Here is a 19,217-nt window from a genome sequence, read left to right as displayed (position 1 = left end):
AACCGCAAACACCTCCAGAGAAAACGCTCATCAGGACCCCGGGCGCCAAAGCCAGGGACACGGCAGGAGACCAACCCTGGCCCTGGGCACAGCGGGGGACAATGAGAGATGCGGCCAGGAGCAAAGACTGCAAACGTCGGGCTCGGAAGATCACGCACAAGGAGAAACTTCCCGAGGGCGCCAGCAAGGGTGCGCGCCTGCGTCCGGGGGAGCAGCCCTGAATCCCCGGGCAGGTGGTGCAGAGCCGGCGAAAGGCTACGGCGACGGGACCCGAGCGGCCGGCCGGCCTGGCGCGATGGGGGTGGCGGGAACACGTCTCAGCCCAGCGCGCGCGGGTGCCTCTGCGCCCAGAGTCCCAAGAAGGGACCCGGAGGGTCTCTCTTGGTTCCCTAGGACGCATCTCCGGCCCTGGGAGGGGAGGGGACCTCGAATCCAGGCCCCGGAGGGACGCCGTGGCGCAAACAAACTTGGGGCGCAGAGACGCTCGGTCCGCGGGTCCCCGCGTCCGTGCGCCCCCGCCAGCGGCGCGCCGCTACTTACACGAAGACCCCGAAGAGCAGGGCTCGGACCCCGATCTCGATGGCCAGTTCTCTCATGGTGCGGCCGGAGCAGCTCTCGCGGTGGCGGCGGCTGGTGCTCTCGGCGGCTCCCGCAGCTCGGCCGGCGCCGACTCGCCAGACCGGGGCGGCGAGGGAGGCGCGCTCCAGGCCGCGGGCGGGGGCGGGAGGCGGGCGCTGGCAGGGGGCGGGCGGCGGGGAGGGCTCAGCCCAAACCTCCCGCCTCAGGCTCCGGGGCTCGGAGACACCGCGCTGGCCGCCCCCGACGCTCTCGGCCCCGCCGCCCCGCCGCCCCGCCGCCCCGCGCCGAGCGGAGGGCGCCTCGGGGACTCCCCGCTCCCCCGCGCCGGGCGCCGCCTCCGCGCCCTCAGCCCGCGCAGTGCGCTGGCGGCCCGGGGAGGGGAAGCCCGGGGAAGCCCCGCCGCTGCCGCTGCCGCCGTTGCCTCCCCTGCGCGCTCCCCGGCTCTCCGGCCGGTGGGCGGCCCCTGGGCTCCGCGCCCAGGCAGCGCACTCGCTGGGTCTCTGCCTGCGGCCCTTGTGCGTCTCCCCGCTCGGCCTCCGACTCCCGCTCTCTGCTCTCTCGCTCCCTGGCACACGCGCCCACGTGGGCAGGTAGTAGGAGAGCGCTCTGGGGATTCTCTTGGGTCCCAGGCAGCCCTGGTACCCACTGTTCGTGCCGAGCAGCGCTCCGTCTCTCCCGTTTTCTGCCCTTCCTACATCTTTCCAACCTGGGATTGTTCCTTTTTTCTAGGAAGTTCCCCCGAGATCATTCGCAGGCTTGGCTTTGCCCTCAGGAAGAGCCAGCCAGACCCCAGGGTTCTGGTACAGACTGAGGGGAGCCTGGCTCCTTTCAGGCCGCTAGCGCCAGTCCAGGGGAGCTGCCCCCCAACCACGCCCCAGCCCCCAGCAGCTTCGGACTGGCTCTGTGAAATGTGAAAAAGGAGACTGGCACGGTCCCTGCCCTGTCAGGGTCGCTCATGGCTGACACAGCATTTTCATCAGCACCTGAGGCAGCGGACGCTGGAGGTAGACCCAGGAGCCTCATTCTCAGGCTTCAAAGGCCAGTTCCTCACAGGTGGCGCGGAGGTCAGGCCCTCAAACCATAGCCCAGAGGGGGTGAGGCTTTGCTTTCCCCTCCCTGTCAGGATGATGTATATTTCTCAAAGTCTGAACTCCTCGCCCTTACTAACTTAAACCAAATAGACGTTCAAGATGCAAAACTCACAGTACCCAACCGTAACCATCAGGTTGTTCCCGGGGAGCCCAGATCTCTCCTGGGTTTTGTGAGCAGGGAAAATGGATTAGACGGAGTTTCTAGGGAATGAGGAGCCATAGCTCAGCTCTGGACAAGAGGGAGAGTAGGAAGAACGAAGACCTTAGGAGGAGGGCTTTGGCAACAGGCAAGCAGACCCTTCCCCGAAAGGGATGCATGACAGATCCAAGATTTGAAGTCAAGACATTTCAGGGTCTAGAAAGAGAGAGAGAGACAGATAAGGAACAGTCCTGGCTCTGTGTGGAAGAGATTCCATCCCGGAAGCCCCACAGGCAGGAACTGCATCTGATTAGCTGGTCACTGAATACCCAATGCCTGGTACATTGTGCTTGGTAATATTTAGTGAATGAATGACTGACTATATACATCAGGCACGTTGGGTGTCAGGTGTAGGTGGAGTGGGAGCAAGGAGGTATGGGTCTGTCTCCTCTGTGCCTCAGGCCCTGCAACTACCCTGGACACACATGGACTCCCATGAGTTGGCAAAGAAATGGAAAACCCCATAGTTAACCCAGCGACCTCTAATGATCCAGCTCTGAGACTCAGGTGGCCAGATTCTAGGAAGGGATACTAACAAGAGTCCACAATATTAACACATTATTTGCCTGTAAGCATCAACTGAGCACAGCCTCTGCAAAGCTATGTGTTGAGTGCTAGGATTCAAAATCCAAATCTGCCCTCAAGAAGACAGGGAGACAAAGAACCATGAAGAAACATCAAGGAAATATGCAAAGCGGCACTAATCAGTCCCAAAGGAGTGCTTCAGAAAACCGGATCACCCAGAGATCAGAGATTGGAATCATTCCTTTGATCTGGGGTGACCCAAACACAAAGCCTTGTTGAAGAGAGCTGGTTCTTAACAGACAAAGTAGAAAAGCAGAAAAGGGAGGAAATGTCAAGTGAGGGCCTGGGTCACATGCTTCATCCCTAAGGTGGAAGCGAAACCTTCGCCCAAAGCCCCTGAGCAGAGAAGGGGAGGAGATGAACCCACAAATACAGGGCTGAGGTGCTCAGGAGAAGGGAAAACATTTGATATAGAGCAAACATGGACCGGGTTATGCCCTTCTGCGCCACAACCATGCCCACTGAAGACAATGATCGTGCTTCCCTGAGTTCCTGTCCACTCCCTGGATCTTCAACCAGTAGAAGAGTTTTCCTGGGTGCTCAGTGATAAGGCTCCCCGCCTCTGCTTTGAAATGCAGACTTACAAAACTGCCTTTAAACAGCGCTATGATGTCACCCAGAGGCTCATCTCCAGCTGCCCAGACTCTCCCTTCTCCACTCTCTGGCAGCCCTGTCATCTGCTCTAATGGTCTCCTTTCTTGTTTACCAAAGTCATCTGTCAAGGGAAAGCGCTAGCCTTGTTCATTATATAAACCTGGATAAGGGTATTCCGTGGGCTCTCTCTCATTCCCTTTTTCCTCTCTCTTTCTTCCTCTTGCAGAAAAATGTATAACTCAAGGCAGGTCCCTCTAGAAGGGCAGTCCCCATAAAACAGACATCCTCGATGTCCCAAATCTCACAAAGCAGGAGGCCGCTCCCATGGGTTTGGAGGTGGCTGGCTCCAGCAGCCGGCTAGCCGTGAACATGTGCCAAATAGTGCAGCTCTCCAAAGTGCCATGTGGCTGCAGCAGCAGATAAATGAGCCGACAAGGGAGTGAAGTAGAGGCGGGTTCGATAAAGCAATCCAGCCAGAGCAGCCAGATGCCCAGCTTGGAAGCCCCTGCTGGCTCTTCATAAGACTCCCATGGAATGTGATGGGTTCTCTAGTAAATGAAGCATGGTCAGAGGTTCTAGCAGCCTCAGACACGTTCTATCACAAGACATGAAGTAAACATGTCAGTTCCTTCCCGAGACAAAGTGAGCACCGTAGCTGTAAAGTGCGAGGCTGATCTTTGAAAAATCACTTCAGAAAGTAGACTCTCAAACGAGTGCAGCTCCCCTCAATGCTTCTGTGGCTGCACACGTTTTCAAAGTGCCACTTGGGGGAACATCTCTCATACTTCATATTGAGCTTATGAGCATGCCAGGAAAATCACCTTCATCCCTTCGTCATCATGTCTCTACAGTTGGAATTTTTTTTTGTTTAAATTCCAAATGGTATTGTCCAATATGATGATTCCATATTGATCAGACTTTTGGCTATTTCCAAAAACCAAAGCCACTTTTCAGAAAACACAAATTTGCAATGATTTCTTATAATAGGAATTTCCATTTCCAAAAGGTGCACTTTGTATCTCAGTGGCACCTGCCCAGCTGCACTAAGAGTGTGTCCTGGCGACCGAAAGCCAGCACGCTGATCCTCACCTATGGAGAACCACACATTCAGGTTGCCTGGTGTGCCTAAAACACCAGGAATCAAGGAGGAAATTCAGACGAGATCATCAAGTTCAGCTTGGTCCACAGATATCTTCCACAATAGTCTTAGTAAATGTTTGTCTGCTTGAACACCTCCAAGGATGTGGAACTCATTACTGCTCATTCCTTCTCTGGAGAGATCTATTGTTGTTGCTATTTGAGTAGAAACAGACTTGCTGGTAGCCTACATGCATGGGTCCAAATTGTGCTTTGGGGACCACAGAATAAATGTAATATCTATTCTTCTACCTTATAGCCCTTTAATTATGTAACTGAAAAGAGAGAGAGAAATGGAGATGAGAATGGAGAGAGAGAGACAGAGGGAAACAGAGCAAGTCTTCTCTTTTCCAGGCTAAATATTCTCAGTTCTTTCATCTTCCAGCAGCAATACTTACGAGACCTCTGAGGATATAGCGTTGCAGGCCTAACACTGAAGTGCATTAAGCCAAATTCCACATAATAAAAGGCAATTTTCCTACTTCCTGGAAGGAGATAAAGCACAGTGGAAGTGATTTAACCTTTTCATATCTTCAGAGTAGTTGTTCGGCCATCAAAGGAAAAACATGAATGAACGACGTCTTAAAGGAAAAAAAAATGTTACTTCATTTCTTAGAAAGCTTTAGGTTAGGAACTTTCTTTTTTCAGCAAAATTTTGTCTCTTATTTTCAGATTCATCACGTGAAATGTCAGAGTACCCATTACCTTTACTTCCTCCAAAGTGACATCTTTGGGTGGGAGCCATCAGTTGGGTTTCCATTCCCTAGATGTGGTGTCACCAACAAGAATCCTGAAATATTAATGCAAGAAAAGAATGTAAAGATTAAGAAGCCTTTGTCCTTAGCGCACAGCTAGCTCTGCTCCCTTGCCTGTAGGTGGTCCAGGACCTTGCCGAGACCCTCCAAGGGAGGCAGGGGCAGGACCAGAACCCAAGACCCCTCACTCACAGTGCTGTGCTCTCCAGCGGCACCCAGCTGCATCTCGGATGGAACCTGACTGTGATTTTGATTTGTGTTTCGCTGATGGCTAATGATGTCGAGCATCTTTTTATGTGAGTTTTGGCCATTCTTTCATCTTTTATTTGTGAAGGAGCTCTGCATGTCCTTGCCTATTTTAAAAATTGGGTTTTTGTTTTTTATTATTGATTTGAAGGAATTTTTAATATATCCTGAATCCTAGTCCTTTCTTAAAGATGCATATTACAAATATCTTCTATCTGTGCCTTAACTTTTCATTTTCTTAACAGTTCCTTTTGCAGAGCACACATTTTTAATTTTGATGAAGTCCAACTTACCGATTTCCTCTTTCATGGTTGTTCCTTTTGGGTCCTAAGAAATCTTTGCCTCTTGCACATCTGTGATGATTTTCCCCGATGTTTTTTCTTCTAGAAGCTTTCTAATATTGGCTTTTACATTTAGGTCTGTGTTATTTCTCAGATTAATTTTTGCAGGAGTGAAGTAGGGGCTCGTTTCTTCATTAGGACCTCTGGTTGCTCCAGCGTTGCTTGTTAAGAATATCGTCTTCTCAGGCTGAATTGCCTCGATAGCTTTGTCAGAAACTGACATTTTGGGTGAGTCTGCTCGATTCTTTCTCTTTTCTCTACCCATCTATTTGGGGCCCTGCTCTGTGCTAGCCAATGCCAAGGGACTTGGACAAATGTTCCTTACAGCTTTATTCATAACAACCAAATACTGGAAACAACCCAAACATTTATTAACAGGGAATGGATAAAAGGTGGCATATTCTTACAATGAAATAGTACTCAGCGATAAAAAGGAATGAGCTACTGATATATGCACACACAGAAAGAAATCTCAAAAGCATATTTTGAGCAAAGGGAGCCAGACAAAGAGAGCATACCATATGAGTCTATTTATATGAGCTTCCAGAACAGGCCAAACTGGGCTATGGTGACAGTGAGTGAGAAGGTGGCTGCTCCTGGGTGGAGACGAGAAAAGTGGCCCAGGGGAATTTCTGGAGGTATGAGAAATATTCTGTGCTTAAGTGAGATGCTGTACATAGGTACAGACATTGGTCAGTATTCACCCAACTGTGTGCTTTAATTTAATTGTGTGTTAAGTTATATCTCAAATTTTTAAAGGAGGGAGAACAAAAGAAAAAAATAGGTCACAGGTCGCAGGAGAAGTTTTCAGTGAAATCCCCCAAGCAAACCATGCCAGCTCCTCAGCTGGTCCAAGTGTCGTGCCTGCCACGGGGTCAGACGCGCTCAGCAAAAAAACACTGTGCTTTTCTTTCAGGGACCTGAACAGAAAGGTCTCTTCCAGGAAGTATTTGGAAGCTGCTCAAATGCTCCCTGCAAGGAGGCACTCAGATAACAGTAAAGGTTGTCTCCCTGGCTGCTGACCTGAGCTGTCTGATGAGCGAGCTAAATGCTCCCAGCCCATCCTTCACGGGACAACTGACATTTGTTTGCAAGTTCTCAGCCTCCATTAGCCAGAAAGCTCCCTCCTGGAAGCTTCTTTAGAAGAAGAAGGCAAGGGCGCTCCACACAGCTCCGCCCTACATTCTTCTCCTCCCGTCAGGGAAACCTGGCCGTCTGGTCAGTCTTTTTCCCTCAACGGCACCTCTGGCCTTAGGAGTGCTGCAAAAATATCCACCAAGGAAAAGAAAAACGTTCTCCTTTATGAGCCAGGGTCCTCCAGGCCATAACTGTTATCCTGGGAATGAAGTGGGCTGCAGGGCTGGGCAGCGGAGGACATGCCCACAACAGATAACTGAGAGTTAGGCAGGGTCTCACCCTCCAAACATCAACCCTTGTGACACGTTGCTATTTCACCATTACAGCTTCACTTGTGTAGCAAGGAAGTGTTTCCTCTTCAAAGGTCCCCCTTTAAAGCACAAATTCTCCCAAGCAGAGTCATGCATTCTTTTTTATTTGTCAGTTTGCTGTTTACACTCTCCCATGCATTACCTCCTTTGATCCTCACCTCATGAGGACAGTTTTTATTATTATTATTATCATTAATTATAATGATAATAATAATAGTAATAGTAATAATAATAATAATTTCCACCTCTTTTTTTGGAAGATAAACCTCACAGTTGTGTGGCTCACCCAGACCATCTAGATGGTAAGCTGCAGAGTAGAACTAAGGAGCAAGTCTCCCAGGAACAGGCCCATTGTCCTTTCCAGCGTGCCCAGGCCCCCAGCCCTCACTAGCCAAGTGGGGACTGATGGACTGTGGGAAGAGCAGAAATGGAACACAGGACCAGTGCCTGGGAAAGGCAGGAAGGGTGTGTGGCGTGGAGGTATTGGGGAGTGAGCAAAGGGGTTGATGATAGGAAGGAAGGGGTGACCAGGCCCACCTTCACCTGCTCCTCGGTTTGGCATATCTGTCCTCAAAGAATCTTAAACACACCAGGAACTCAGAACGTGCTTGTAGCTAAAACTACTTCACCAAGCCTTCCAGGCCAGCAGGTGAATCAATTATGATTCCTCTAGTAGCAATTGAGAGAAAACCCAAGTCAAATTGACCTGGACAATATCCAGAGGGGAATGCTGGGTTCAGGCACAGCTTGATCCAGGCCTGAAACAGTGTCATGAAGACTCAGTGTCTTTTGCACATCACTTAGTACTACCTCTCTGTTGTCTTCATACTCAGATTGGTTCTCTTGTTGTCAGGCAGCTCCAGCTTATAGCCTCTCAGGTCTATGTTCAGTAGAGAAAAAAAAATGTGTGCATAGGGGTGTGTGTGTGTGTGTGTGTGTGTGTGTGTGTGTGTTTATTTGGTTTCTGCTAAACATTGGTTTCTGAGATTTGCTCTGATTAGACCAGCTTGGGTCATGTATCCACAGTGGTGGGGAGTAGGTTTGTAACTATGCTGATTGGGATAACGCTGGATCATAAACCCTCCCCTTAAACCAAGAGAATTGAAAGTAGGCAAAGGGCAGAACCTTGAGCTAAAGTCAATTACTATGAACGGTGAATGGATATGGAGAAAGCAAATATCAAATGCCCACCAGACAAGACGCCCACCACCCAGATCTCACTAGACGATAATCACCAATGGAACAGGACCTTCTCCATGTTCACCACCAGGTCCTCTAGAGAAACACCTGGCCCAGAGTAGGTACTCAGTAAGTGGTAATATTTGTCATACAAATAAATAGATGAGTGAAACTCAAGCTTTCAGAGAAAGTGCTAAATATGGCTTTGTTTTTCTCATCTCTTTCTTTGTCCAAACTAGGATTTCAGGAAAGAGTCGTGTGCACAGCCACCTCCAGCAGCTATGTCCATTCATGTCTGAAAGTTCATTTGCTGCCTGAGCTCAAAGCAGACAACACGTGTCACTTTCTATCATGATGCAGGGGACACTGATGAGTCTCATAAGTTAATAGACATATTAAGACTGCATCTCATAGCCAAGAGATGGAAACAACCTAAATGTCCATGAACAGATGACTGGAGAAAGAAGTTGTGGTATGTTTATACAGTAGAATACTACTCAGCCATAAAAAAGAATAAAATAATGCCATTTGCAGCAACACAGATTGACCTGGAGATGATTGTTCTAAGTGAAGTAAGCTAGAAAGAGAAAGAAAAATACCATATGATATCACTTATAGCTGCAATCTAAGAAAAAAAAAAGACACAAATGAACTTATTTATAAAACAGACTCACAGACATAGAAAACAAACTTATGGTTACCAGAGGGGAAAGAGGGTAGGAAAGGATAAATAGGAAGTTCAAGATTTGTGGATACTAACTACTATATATAAAACAGGTAAGTTTCTACTGTACTGCACAGGAAACTATATTCAATATCTTGCAGCAACCTATAATGAAAAAGAATATGAAAAGGAATGTGTGTGTACATGGATGACTGAAACATTATGTTGTACATCAGAAACTGATGCAACATTGTGAACTGACTATACATCAATAACATATGTGTATTATTAAGACTGTATCTTGGAGCCCAATCTCTAAAGAAATCTTTCCACCTTTTGTTCTCCCTCAAAGAGATTAAGGAGAGTCAACTGCAGGGAGACAATGTGTTTAGAGCATCAACGGACAGATACACACACACCTTGGCATAGGGGCCCCAGACAGCACTGCCAGTGACCAAGAGCACAGGCCCCTGGATTTCCAAAGCTATCACCCTGCAGGTGTACAGTCTTTGCAGACATGGAACAGAACCGCCTGCCTCCTGGGGATAAAGTTGCCGTATCTGACTTGCTACTTCTCAACTTCTCCAAATACGACTTCCAAAGCTATGGAGTTCTCTAATCATAAGGTATATATAATGCCAGGGTTTTAAGGATAACATGAAAACCTCGTATTGTCTGTAAAGTTTGGGATATGTGTTTATTTTTCTGGTAAGAGTGTCTATAATTTTTATCTGATTCTCAGAAAGCTTCATAGGAAAAAAAAAAGAAAAGTCAAGTACCTCTGCTCTAGTAATTCTCAGATCAAACCACCTATGACCCCAATAAGCTTTGATCAGCACCAATCCCAGCCTTGTGCCCCAGAGGCATTAAACAGCTTTAAAAAAAAAAAGATTCTAATTGGATAACAAAGATTTCCTCCCAATATCAGACTCGGAATCAGGTCCACCTGGGCATCTGACCTAAGTCCACCGAAACACACAACCTATATTTGGAGAGCTTGAGGGCCCCTGAACATGAGGAAAGAGGAGAGAAGTGGCCGGAGGTGGAGCAGTGGGTCCATCCAGGGTGTCCCTGAAGGCTGACATTTCAAAATACTGTCTGTACCTCGGGCTCTTTTCCCAAAAGGAATGACCCACCTTCTCAGGACAAGTGTCCTCAGGGCATTGTCCTGTGTCACCCACACTCTCTAGCCTAATCGCCTCCACTAAGACCTTAGAGGCATTTATGCAAGATCCCAAGACTGGGTCAGCATTAAGGATGACCAGTCCAGACAAACGAAAGAATTGGCCTTTAGTGACCATCTGCCAATGACCACTTTCTGGAAGTCTCCTGACTCAGGGATGGTGGATGTCTTCCTATCGTCTTTCTACGGAGCATCAGCTTGCCCTTCTTATGCTAATAGGCTCTCCTTTTCTTCTGGGGACAACTGTGTTATAAAAGTCTAAAATTAAGACCCAGTACTTCTTGTTACCTGGACAGCTGGTGACACCAGGAGGGCCTCAAATGGCCTCAATGCAAATTCCCCTTCCCACTGTGCTCTAGTGGATACAGCCCCTTCGCCAATGACCCTCCTTGTCACACAGGAACCAGGCACAGTTTCTGCTTATCCCAAGTGCTGGGTTTCAGTTCCCTGCCAGCCTGCAAATTACTCAAACAAGCCAATCACATCTTCCCATGAAAATCAGGGGTCACCCAACTTGTTCTCTCTGTTCCCGGGTGCAACCCTCATTTGGCCCAGTGTGGCATGCAGTGTCCTTCTTCCTGGGACCATCAGTGCCTGTGATTACTAAATTACTGTCTATCTCATCTGCCCATTGTCAGGGGTCATGTGTTATCTGTTGGCCATCCCAGGAACCCCAGGACAGGGACTCCTCCCTCGCCAAAGAGGAGAGGGGAATAGGAGATGATTAAGACAATCACCATCCCCAACTCTCACATCCTGTGCTTCCAGCAAAGCTGTCCTCACTCTCGCCTCAACGATGTTCACTGACTCAGGCCTGGCCAATCAGAGAACACAAATTCTCCCGGCCACAGTGATTGGTCAGGGATGGGCACATGACCCGGTTAGAATCAATAAGATACAATGCAACCTCTCCTCCTACTGCTGAAGAGGCACTTTTCTTCTTGTTTCAAGGTAGACCTTGGAGGAGGTAGGACTAGAGCTGGCCCCTTTTCACCAAAAAGATCCTGAGAGTTAAGCTCCTATGGAGGAGAGAAGGGATAAGATTTAGAGAGATCAGACCCCACCGACATTGTAAGAGGCCCTGGGGAAGTTAGATCTAAAGCGAGTAATACTTGGACTTCCCAGTTCTATAAGCCACTACATTCCTGGTTTTGTTTAAGTCAGTTTGACAAGGATTTTTTCTGTCATCATGACCCGACTGAATAATTAAAATCTATTATAGCAATTAATGAGTGTTTGCCAAATATCTACCATGTGCCGAGCACTGTTGAGGGATATGTGGGGACGCAGAAGTGGCTACAACGGTTTAGTTAGCAAGATCAATACCCACAAAGCAAAAGCTAATGACTGAGTGCTACATTAAACAGCACAGACACGCTTAATGTAGCAAGGCAAGGATGCTTGAGAGTGGCTATTCCGTCCATCCATCACCTACAGAATAAAATTCCATCCCAGAATGACTCCCCCCTTCCTTGGCCTCTAGGGATCCACGTGCAGGACCAGGAATTGTCAGGGAGGGCAGGAGGAGGGAGTGATGTCACCGGGACCAAGCTGGCCCCTTCCCATTTTATGTGAAGCTCATCTCCTTATTCAATTCACAGGTTTGTTTTGTAACTTTCCAGGACACGCGATGTTCTGACAACTTGAGTAATAAGTGATGTTCACAAGATGTCTCCCCCTTCTCCGGGCCAAGGGTGCTAACGAGAATGGGTGCCATGTCTCCCCTCTCCCCAGCCTTTGTCCAAGCAGTAAGGGAGCACTCCTCCCTCCCTTGTAAGTCCATCATCAGTAGCTCTAGACAACAACATTCTTAATACACACAGAGAGAAAGCCAAATGGAGATGCCAACACCCAGAAGATTTTCTCTGGTTTTGTCCTGGTGAGATGAAGCAGAAGGTTAATAATAGGCCAAAGTTCCAGGGGTCCCACCAGGCAGGGCATCCAGATGTCCCTTTAATCACTAAGAGCCATCACCAAAGCAGGGGCCCCAGGGGGGTGGGGATGGGCAGGTGACTGGTCCCCGGGAGAAACACCCAACCGGGATGGACCTGCGTTAGCAACAACCTCACTGTTATTTTCTTGCAAGCGTAATTCCAAAGATGTACCGGTAATAGGCAAAAATTTGGGAAAGTTGGATCTCTGTGGGAGACAGATGCTGTATATTCTACACATCGAATGGCTTATTTTAAAAATTGGGAACATGATTGTACGTGATGTTAACTAATTTTTACTGAGTCCTACCAGCACTGTGTAGACAAAAAGATACCCTCTTCCAGGAGGAGAAAGTCCCTTATTTTCAGCCTTGCCTCATCCAGGCCATTAGGAACAGTCAATACATTTGTGGAATGAAGGAGGAACAGCATGTGCTTTGCAATGAGGCCCATCAGGGCCATGGTCTTGATGCAAACTTTGGGAGTTGGACCCCAGCTGTGTCCCCCTTTCACTGTGCGACCCAGGGCAAGTGACTTAACCTCTCTGTGCTTCGGTCTCTATAAAATGACAATGGTAGTTACACCTGGCTTGCAGAGCATTTGGGGCGCCCAGTGAGATGGAGCATGTAAGCGCTGAGTACTGTGGGTGGCACCTGGCCAGGGCTGGGGAAACGGAGCAGCAGTTACTGCAGACCGGAGGAGGGAGGCGCCGGCATTCCTGCAGGCCACGTGCCAGGATGTGGTGGTCTCAAACCCAGCTCTGCTTCAGGGGGCTGTAGTCAAATGCATGTTGTTTTAAAATAGATTTTAACCACCTTAAAAGCTGTAATAAAAAAGAATACACATCTGCCTGGGTCACATACTAAATCTTAAGACATCCAAGGTTGCCAGAGGGTGAACCGGTGCGGCCAAATAAGCTCATTTTTGTGCAAACTTGGGGAAAGAACCCATTTTCCATCTCTGCGTTCGTCTGACATTCATAGGAAGGTAGCGCCAGTTTGACCTCACGGCACTCTGGTGAGGCTTTTTAAAAATCTCGGCCTTTGCACATTTCTTTGTATCAAATGCACAAACGAGGACACCACTGCCTGCCTGGTGTGTGCTCTTATCATATTGAAACAGTCAGCTGGGCCACAACAGGTGATCGCAGGGGCATTCACGGCATGCAAATTGTGCCACTGTCAAATCAAGACAACATCATATGCTGGCACTACTCCTATCCCCATTTTAAAGATGAGGACAGTGAGGCGTGGAGAGATCAAACAACTAGCCTGTGATGCCACTGACAATCACCTATAGATTCACACTCGAACCTGGAGCCATCTGACTTCAAAATCTTTGTCCTTTATCACTCTCCCGGATTTCAGTCTTATTCATTCTCACATATGATGTTACCCAATTGATTACTGTATTTTCTATCCCATGGAGGGTTAGAAACGGACATGGCAGACGGCCGCACGGCCGCTGCCTGTCAGCGCTCAGGGATGACGGAGGCTGTCTTGCTTTGGGACCGCCCAGCGTAATGACAAACATGCAACACAAATAATCACATAAAGCCTAAATTACATTCCGCACCTCCTCTTTTAAACGGAACATAAGGATGCAATGTGGTCTCTGAAAGACTTCCAGCAAGAATCACAAGCAACATCCGGGTTTGTGCTTCCGAAGAGTCTGGGTCAGTGATCTGGATTATCCGTGCCCTGGCAGAGCTGGCTTCGTCCTTGCAGAAGTTCTAGGCCAGCTTGATGAGTTTGGAACAGGCCGAGAGAAATGGTTGAAGGGCCAAGGGGATCATTTTGGGAGGAAAGCTGCATGGTCCCTTGGTGGGTTAGCAAAGGAGAGGAGGACAGCTGTGAGGGCAGGCGCTGCAGCATCTTAGCTGAGGGACAGAGGCTGGTTTTATGGAGACGCTGCAAGACCAGATTAAATTAAGGGAGAGCAACATAAAGAGAAGGCACCTCCTTTTATCTTCAAAGCCCTTTCAAAAACTGAATTGGAAAACAGCCTAACCTACTGGGAAGCACTGCATGGGAGGGCTTCTGCTGGCCAGTTTTAAAGGGAGAAGTGAGGTGGAGGCACCCTGAAGGGGCCCGAACCAAGGAAAAGGCATCTTTTAAAGCGGGTGCTGTGGTCTGACCACACATTGCTGCTCCCAAGAGGTCTACAACTTTGTAAACTGCCTTCAAAGGAATCAGACAACCATTCCCCTCCGTCACAACCTGGGAAACACAGGCATACCATATTGCGACTCTCACCTGACATTTCGTTCCCTGTCCACTTGGGAGGGGACAGTTCCTACAAATCGCTGCCTCTGTGGTGCAGGTCATGCTACCTAGAGCGACCCTCTTATCTGTGCAACATTATAAATCTCTTGGACGATCCGCCAGCAGCACCCGCCCCTCACCTGACGTCAGACAAAATTCACCAGGAGTCGTCTTCCACTCCGTTGTAGTTTAGCCAACCCTGTGGTTACACACAGTAAGCAGAATAAACACAACACACAGACAGGGAGGAGCATTTCATGCAAAAGCTTGAAGCTGACAATATTATCAGCTCCGTCCCCATCCTTGTCTTCCGTGGTTTCAAATCGTCTGATGGAATTTTTAGATCTCATTCAATAAAAATGGGGAAATAACCCCCTACAAAACTCTGCACACAGGACATGTGAAGTGTCTCCTTGTGGGGGAAAAATGTGAGAAGTTCTCCACTGATGGACTGCATGAGAAAACTCAGCCTCCAGAGAAATTATGAAGAGCCTGGCCAGTGATTCCGGGATTTCAGCCATTCACTCAGCAGAACTCCCACTGAGTGTCACTCAAGCAACTCAAGCCTTGCCAGGTCTGGAATATCAGACTGGACTTGGCAGGGGGAGGGGAGAAAGGGCCATTGCTCTTTATTATTAAAATCCTCTGCTGGCAGACTTATACATCAATGTTTATAGCAGCATTATTCACAAAAGCCAAAAGATGGAAGTACCCCAAGTGTCCACCGACAGATGACTGGATAAATAAAGTGTGATTATACATATAATGGAATATTATTCAGCCTTAAAAAAGGAGAGGCGGACATGTGCTACCACATGGATGAATCCTGACGACATGATGGTCAGTGAAATAAGCCAACACAAGAGGACGAGTATTGGATGACTCCACTTATAATAAGAAGGACCTGGAGTAGTCAAATTTGTAGCGACAAGAGTAGAATGGTCCAGGGAGCGGGAAGGAGATGGAACACTGGTGTTTAATAGATGTGGAGTTTCAGTTTAAGATGATGAAAACATTCTTAAGATGGATGGTGGTGATGGTAATAAAACAATGATAATGCACTGAACACCACAAAACTGTACACTTAAAAATGGTTTAAGTGGTAAATTTTATGTTTTCTTTTTTTGGTAGGGGGAGGTAATTAGGTTTATGACTTATTTATTTTTAGAGGAGGTATTAGGGGTTGAACCCAGGACCTCATGCCTGCTAAGCATGTGCTCTACCACTTGAGCTATACCCTCCCCACCCCCACCTTATGTTATTTCTATTTTTACCCCAGTTGGGGGTAGAAATCCCCTGCTGGAAGAATTTCCCATCTCGGTATCTGTCTATCAACCAAAGAACCAAACACAGCAATGATTCACAGCATCCTGCAAAGCGCAGACTGTTTACCATTTTAATTCTCATTTGCGCTCACATCTGCACTTTCTTCTCATTTTTTTTTCTGTGCCTGACAAAGTGTTCTTTTTTGGCAACTGACTTTTTCTAAGTTGGAAGAAACTTGGAGTAGACTTTCCACTGGATGTAAGAAAATTGGATTATAAAAGATTCTAATATTCTAGGCTTCTTATTTCAAAAATTTGGCACAGAAACTCATAGTGGGTTGAACTTTATAATATAGAATAATAAAGCTTCGGGTTATTTATTTATTTATTTTTTTGGCTAAAGATACAGGCATACATAACTTTCTCCTTAATAACCTAAGAGCAATTTATCTAATTTTTCATAATGTGCATGGAATGAAAAGGTCAAATGGAGAAGGTGACTTCATGTTTTTGAAGCTCTCTGCACATTATAAATTCATCCTTCATTTTAATGCCATCACTCATATCTACCTGACAACATCTTTTCACTTTCTTCCTTTCAAAAGGGACTTGGTGTCAGCAAAACAATTACACAGAAAACCTTAAAACGATAAAAACAAAGGAAAGGCCCCCTTTAAAAAGAGACAGAAGCAGGATTTCTGGGAAGTGTGTTCCGTGAACTCTCTGTATCGGAACATGAATGTGCTGATTGGTGCCTGAAGATGCAGACGCTCCACTGAATCAGAATCTCTGGGAGCCCTGGCCCTGGATCTGCTTTTTTATTAAACAAGGTCCCTGGTAACTAAGGGAAGGCCCGCCTGGGGCAAGATGCTGGACAAGACCAAGTGGGATTTGGTCAGAAGGGCTGCATGTCAAAGGGCTGCCTAGGGGAAGCAGACATGTGGGCCCAGGGCCCGCCTGGCTCCACTCCCCACCCCCACCCAGGTACCGATCCCACGTGCCTCAGGGCCCCATCACCCCCACCTCCAATATCCTTAGACATTCCCATTGGTTGTCTTCAAATGGACAGAGCACCACTGCTCGCTCAGAATCCTTAGTTGATGAGGACAAAAAAGTGATGGCCAGTCTGGTGCAGGAGCCTCAGCTGCCCTCCTTCCGCCTCCCCGACTGGCTTCACCACCACGGGCATCACTCTATCCAGAGCTGCTCCCGGTCCACACCTCCTTCAACCAGAGCCCCCAAGTCTGCTGGACCAGGGTCAGCAAACAGATCTTTGTCTTGAGTGCTAAGTCTCAACGAGTGCTTGCGGGTACCTTGGCTCTGCGATGTGTAGCCCGGGCTGAGAGGGGCAGGGCAGCCCCCGGTTTCCAGGACGCCCTCTCTGTCCTTTTGCTGCTTTAAGACAGCACTCCGCATACCTCCGTGAATTACTTACTCATTTATTTATTTACAGGTACTTACATAGCACTTTCTAAGTTCCAGACAATCTTCTAAGTGCTTTATAAATATTAACTCATTCAATTCTTATAAAAACACTGAAGCGGAGACTTTTAATTCCCATTTAAAACTGGGGCAGCTGAAGCACAGAGAGGTTCAGAACTTTACCCATAGTTGGTAAGTGGCAGAACCGACTCGAGCCAAAGCGGTCTGTCCTCACAATTTGTGCCAAGCAGTTTAAATAGGGTATACACATGAGTTAGAGGCAAAAATAAAGCACATCAATAAAAACAGTGTATTAAATTCTGGTTACTGTTGCCTGTCCTCAGGCTTTGTGGAGAGAGGAAATTGAAGAGCATTTTTGAGAGGCGTTAAAGGAAAAAGCACAAAACTGAAGCTCTCTCATTGACATCACTGGAGCTGAAAGAGGACTGTGCAACAGTAACTTTCTCATTTTGTGGGTCAATGCCATTTAATGCCACAAAGGGCACAATTTATGATAGCTTTTAGGGAAGCAACCTGCTGATAAATTACTGCTTTGTACTTAGCCTACCCAAGAGTGCCAGAGGGCAGTTTCTTTTCTCATAGTTTAAACCTCTTCTTGATAACTACGTGTGCTGTGGTTTCCCTGGAAAGACCTTATCTATTTTGTGCAAACTGACATCTTAGCCCTAGTCACGTGATCGGAAATCTCTGCAAGTTGAGTGTAAATCGACAACTCCTTTATAGTCAAATATTTCCTATCAACGCTCAACCATCCGTTGATACTGGTCAAGGACAGTGGTTCTCAACATGTGGTCTCTGGACCTGAGAACTTGTCAGAAGTACAGATTCTCTGGCCCACCCTGGATCAACCGAGCCAAAACCTGTGGAATAGAGCCCAATGTTCTGTGTTTTAACAAGTCCTCCAAATTGGAGAAAACTGTCCTATAAAAAAATAGCCAAATATCGTGCATAGCATAATAAAAATTTTATGTCAGCTTCTTACCATGAGTTATGTTTCCAAGGGCTTACCTAGGATTTAATCCTGGCCCAACATTTTACTGCCTGTGTGGTTCTAGGCAAGTCATTTAAGCTCTGTAAATCTCAGTTTCCTTATCTGCAAAATGGGAATAATAAAACCTGTTATCTAGGGCATTACCTGGATTAAATGGGGAAAAAAAAGAAGTGTCCAGAATGCTGACAGCTCATAGAAGATGACAAATGCTCAAGAAGTCTGTGTTGGGATTATTACTGTTGTCATCTTTATAGGGGCAATAGCATTTGTTAAGGAATGTTTTTAAAGGGGAAGGATTATGTAATAGTGGGATTATGTTGCGGGTGGGAATTCCAAGGCAGAAAGACGTATCCCAGCCCTGCCTCTCAGAGAGTATCCGGGGAGAGACTGAGGACAGATTCTATCTCAGGTAAACATGTGTCTACCTGGCTTTCCTCCCACTGGACTGCTGTCAACCTAGAGCATCGACATCCTTGACTTTGAAGGTCCTTAGAAGGCAGAGATGGTCCTTTCAATAGACACTTCCAGCCAGACTCTTCTCCTACCAAGGAAGTATCTGAAGACAGTGAGTGGTGAGTGGGAACCATGGTGTTAGAAGAACAGGGTGGACATGGAGGGGGATGAGGGGGAAGATGGGACGAGCCTGGGCAGACTCCAACTCCTCCCCTCCTCCACCCTCCCGAGACCCCTCACTCTGTCCTCCTGCAGCCACCACGGCCCGCCTTTCAAATGGGCTATTCTCCCGTCCCTGGACATAAACCTTTCCCTCAAATCCTCCCACACAAGCTGGAATTTTTCCAACCAAAACTAAACCCAAAGGAGAGAAAAAGGGGCATGGGGAGGAAAATGAGCACGAAGGACTCAGAGAAAGAAATACAAACCCCAGAAAACCAGCGGAGCTCACCCAGGATGGGGTCTGATCCTGCGAATTGACTTTTCCCGTTAAATGGAATCACAGGGTTGTCCCAAGGGAAGTGCCATCAGCCCAGGGGAGCCCAGGTGGATGCCCAGGCTCTTTCCCTATCGCATCTGAATTTCTAACCCTGACCCACATCTCTTCATTCTTCCCACTTCTTCCTTTGGGCTAAGTTCAACCAACAGCGAGTGAGCTCAGGACCTCTGCCAACCAACAGCAGATCAGGTCAGCAGGTAAGGTCAGAGGTGAACTGAACAGCAGCTGAAGGATGAGAAAGAGTCCAGCAGATAAAGGACAAAAATAATGACCACAGCTGAGCACCTACTATGTGCTGGGAACTAGGCTGGACACGTTACGTACTTCCCCCACCTCAGTGAAGCCTTGTAACAAATGGACAAGGCATTAG

General features: G+C 47.6%; 1 protein-coding gene across 9 annotated transcripts in view; it reads right to left on the bottom strand.

Annotated features, from left to right (window-relative positions):
* The window catches only part of PLPP4 (phospholipid phosphatase 4), a 291,237-nt gene that overhangs the window by 111,189 nt on the left and 160,831 nt on the right, over positions 1 to 19,217 (bottom strand). For 5 of the 9 annotated variants that reach the window (XM_072972001.1, XM_072972005.1, XM_072972009.1 and 2 more), the window contains exon 1: positions 541 to 686. The exons of 1 other annotated variant lie outside the window; for it this stretch is intronic. In XM_072972001.1, the coding sequence (XP_072828102.1) occupies positions 541 to 596 (56 nt within the window). In that variant the 5' untranslated portion in view covers positions 597 to 686. Of the gene's footprint in view, positions 1 to 540; positions 769 to 4,890; positions 4,976 to 19,217 lie in introns of those variants that run through there. 3 more of the 9 variants (XM_072972006.1, XM_031682530.2, XM_072972004.1) reach the window with 2 other exon arrangements.

This window comes from Vicugna pacos, chromosome 11 (genome assembly GCF_048564905.1).
Source record: "Vicugna pacos chromosome 11, VicPac4, whole genome shotgun sequence".
NCBI classification, from domain to species: Eukaryota; Metazoa; Chordata; class Mammalia; order Artiodactyla; family Camelidae; genus Vicugna; species Vicugna pacos.
This window is presented reverse-complemented; position numbering and strand designations above follow the sequence as displayed.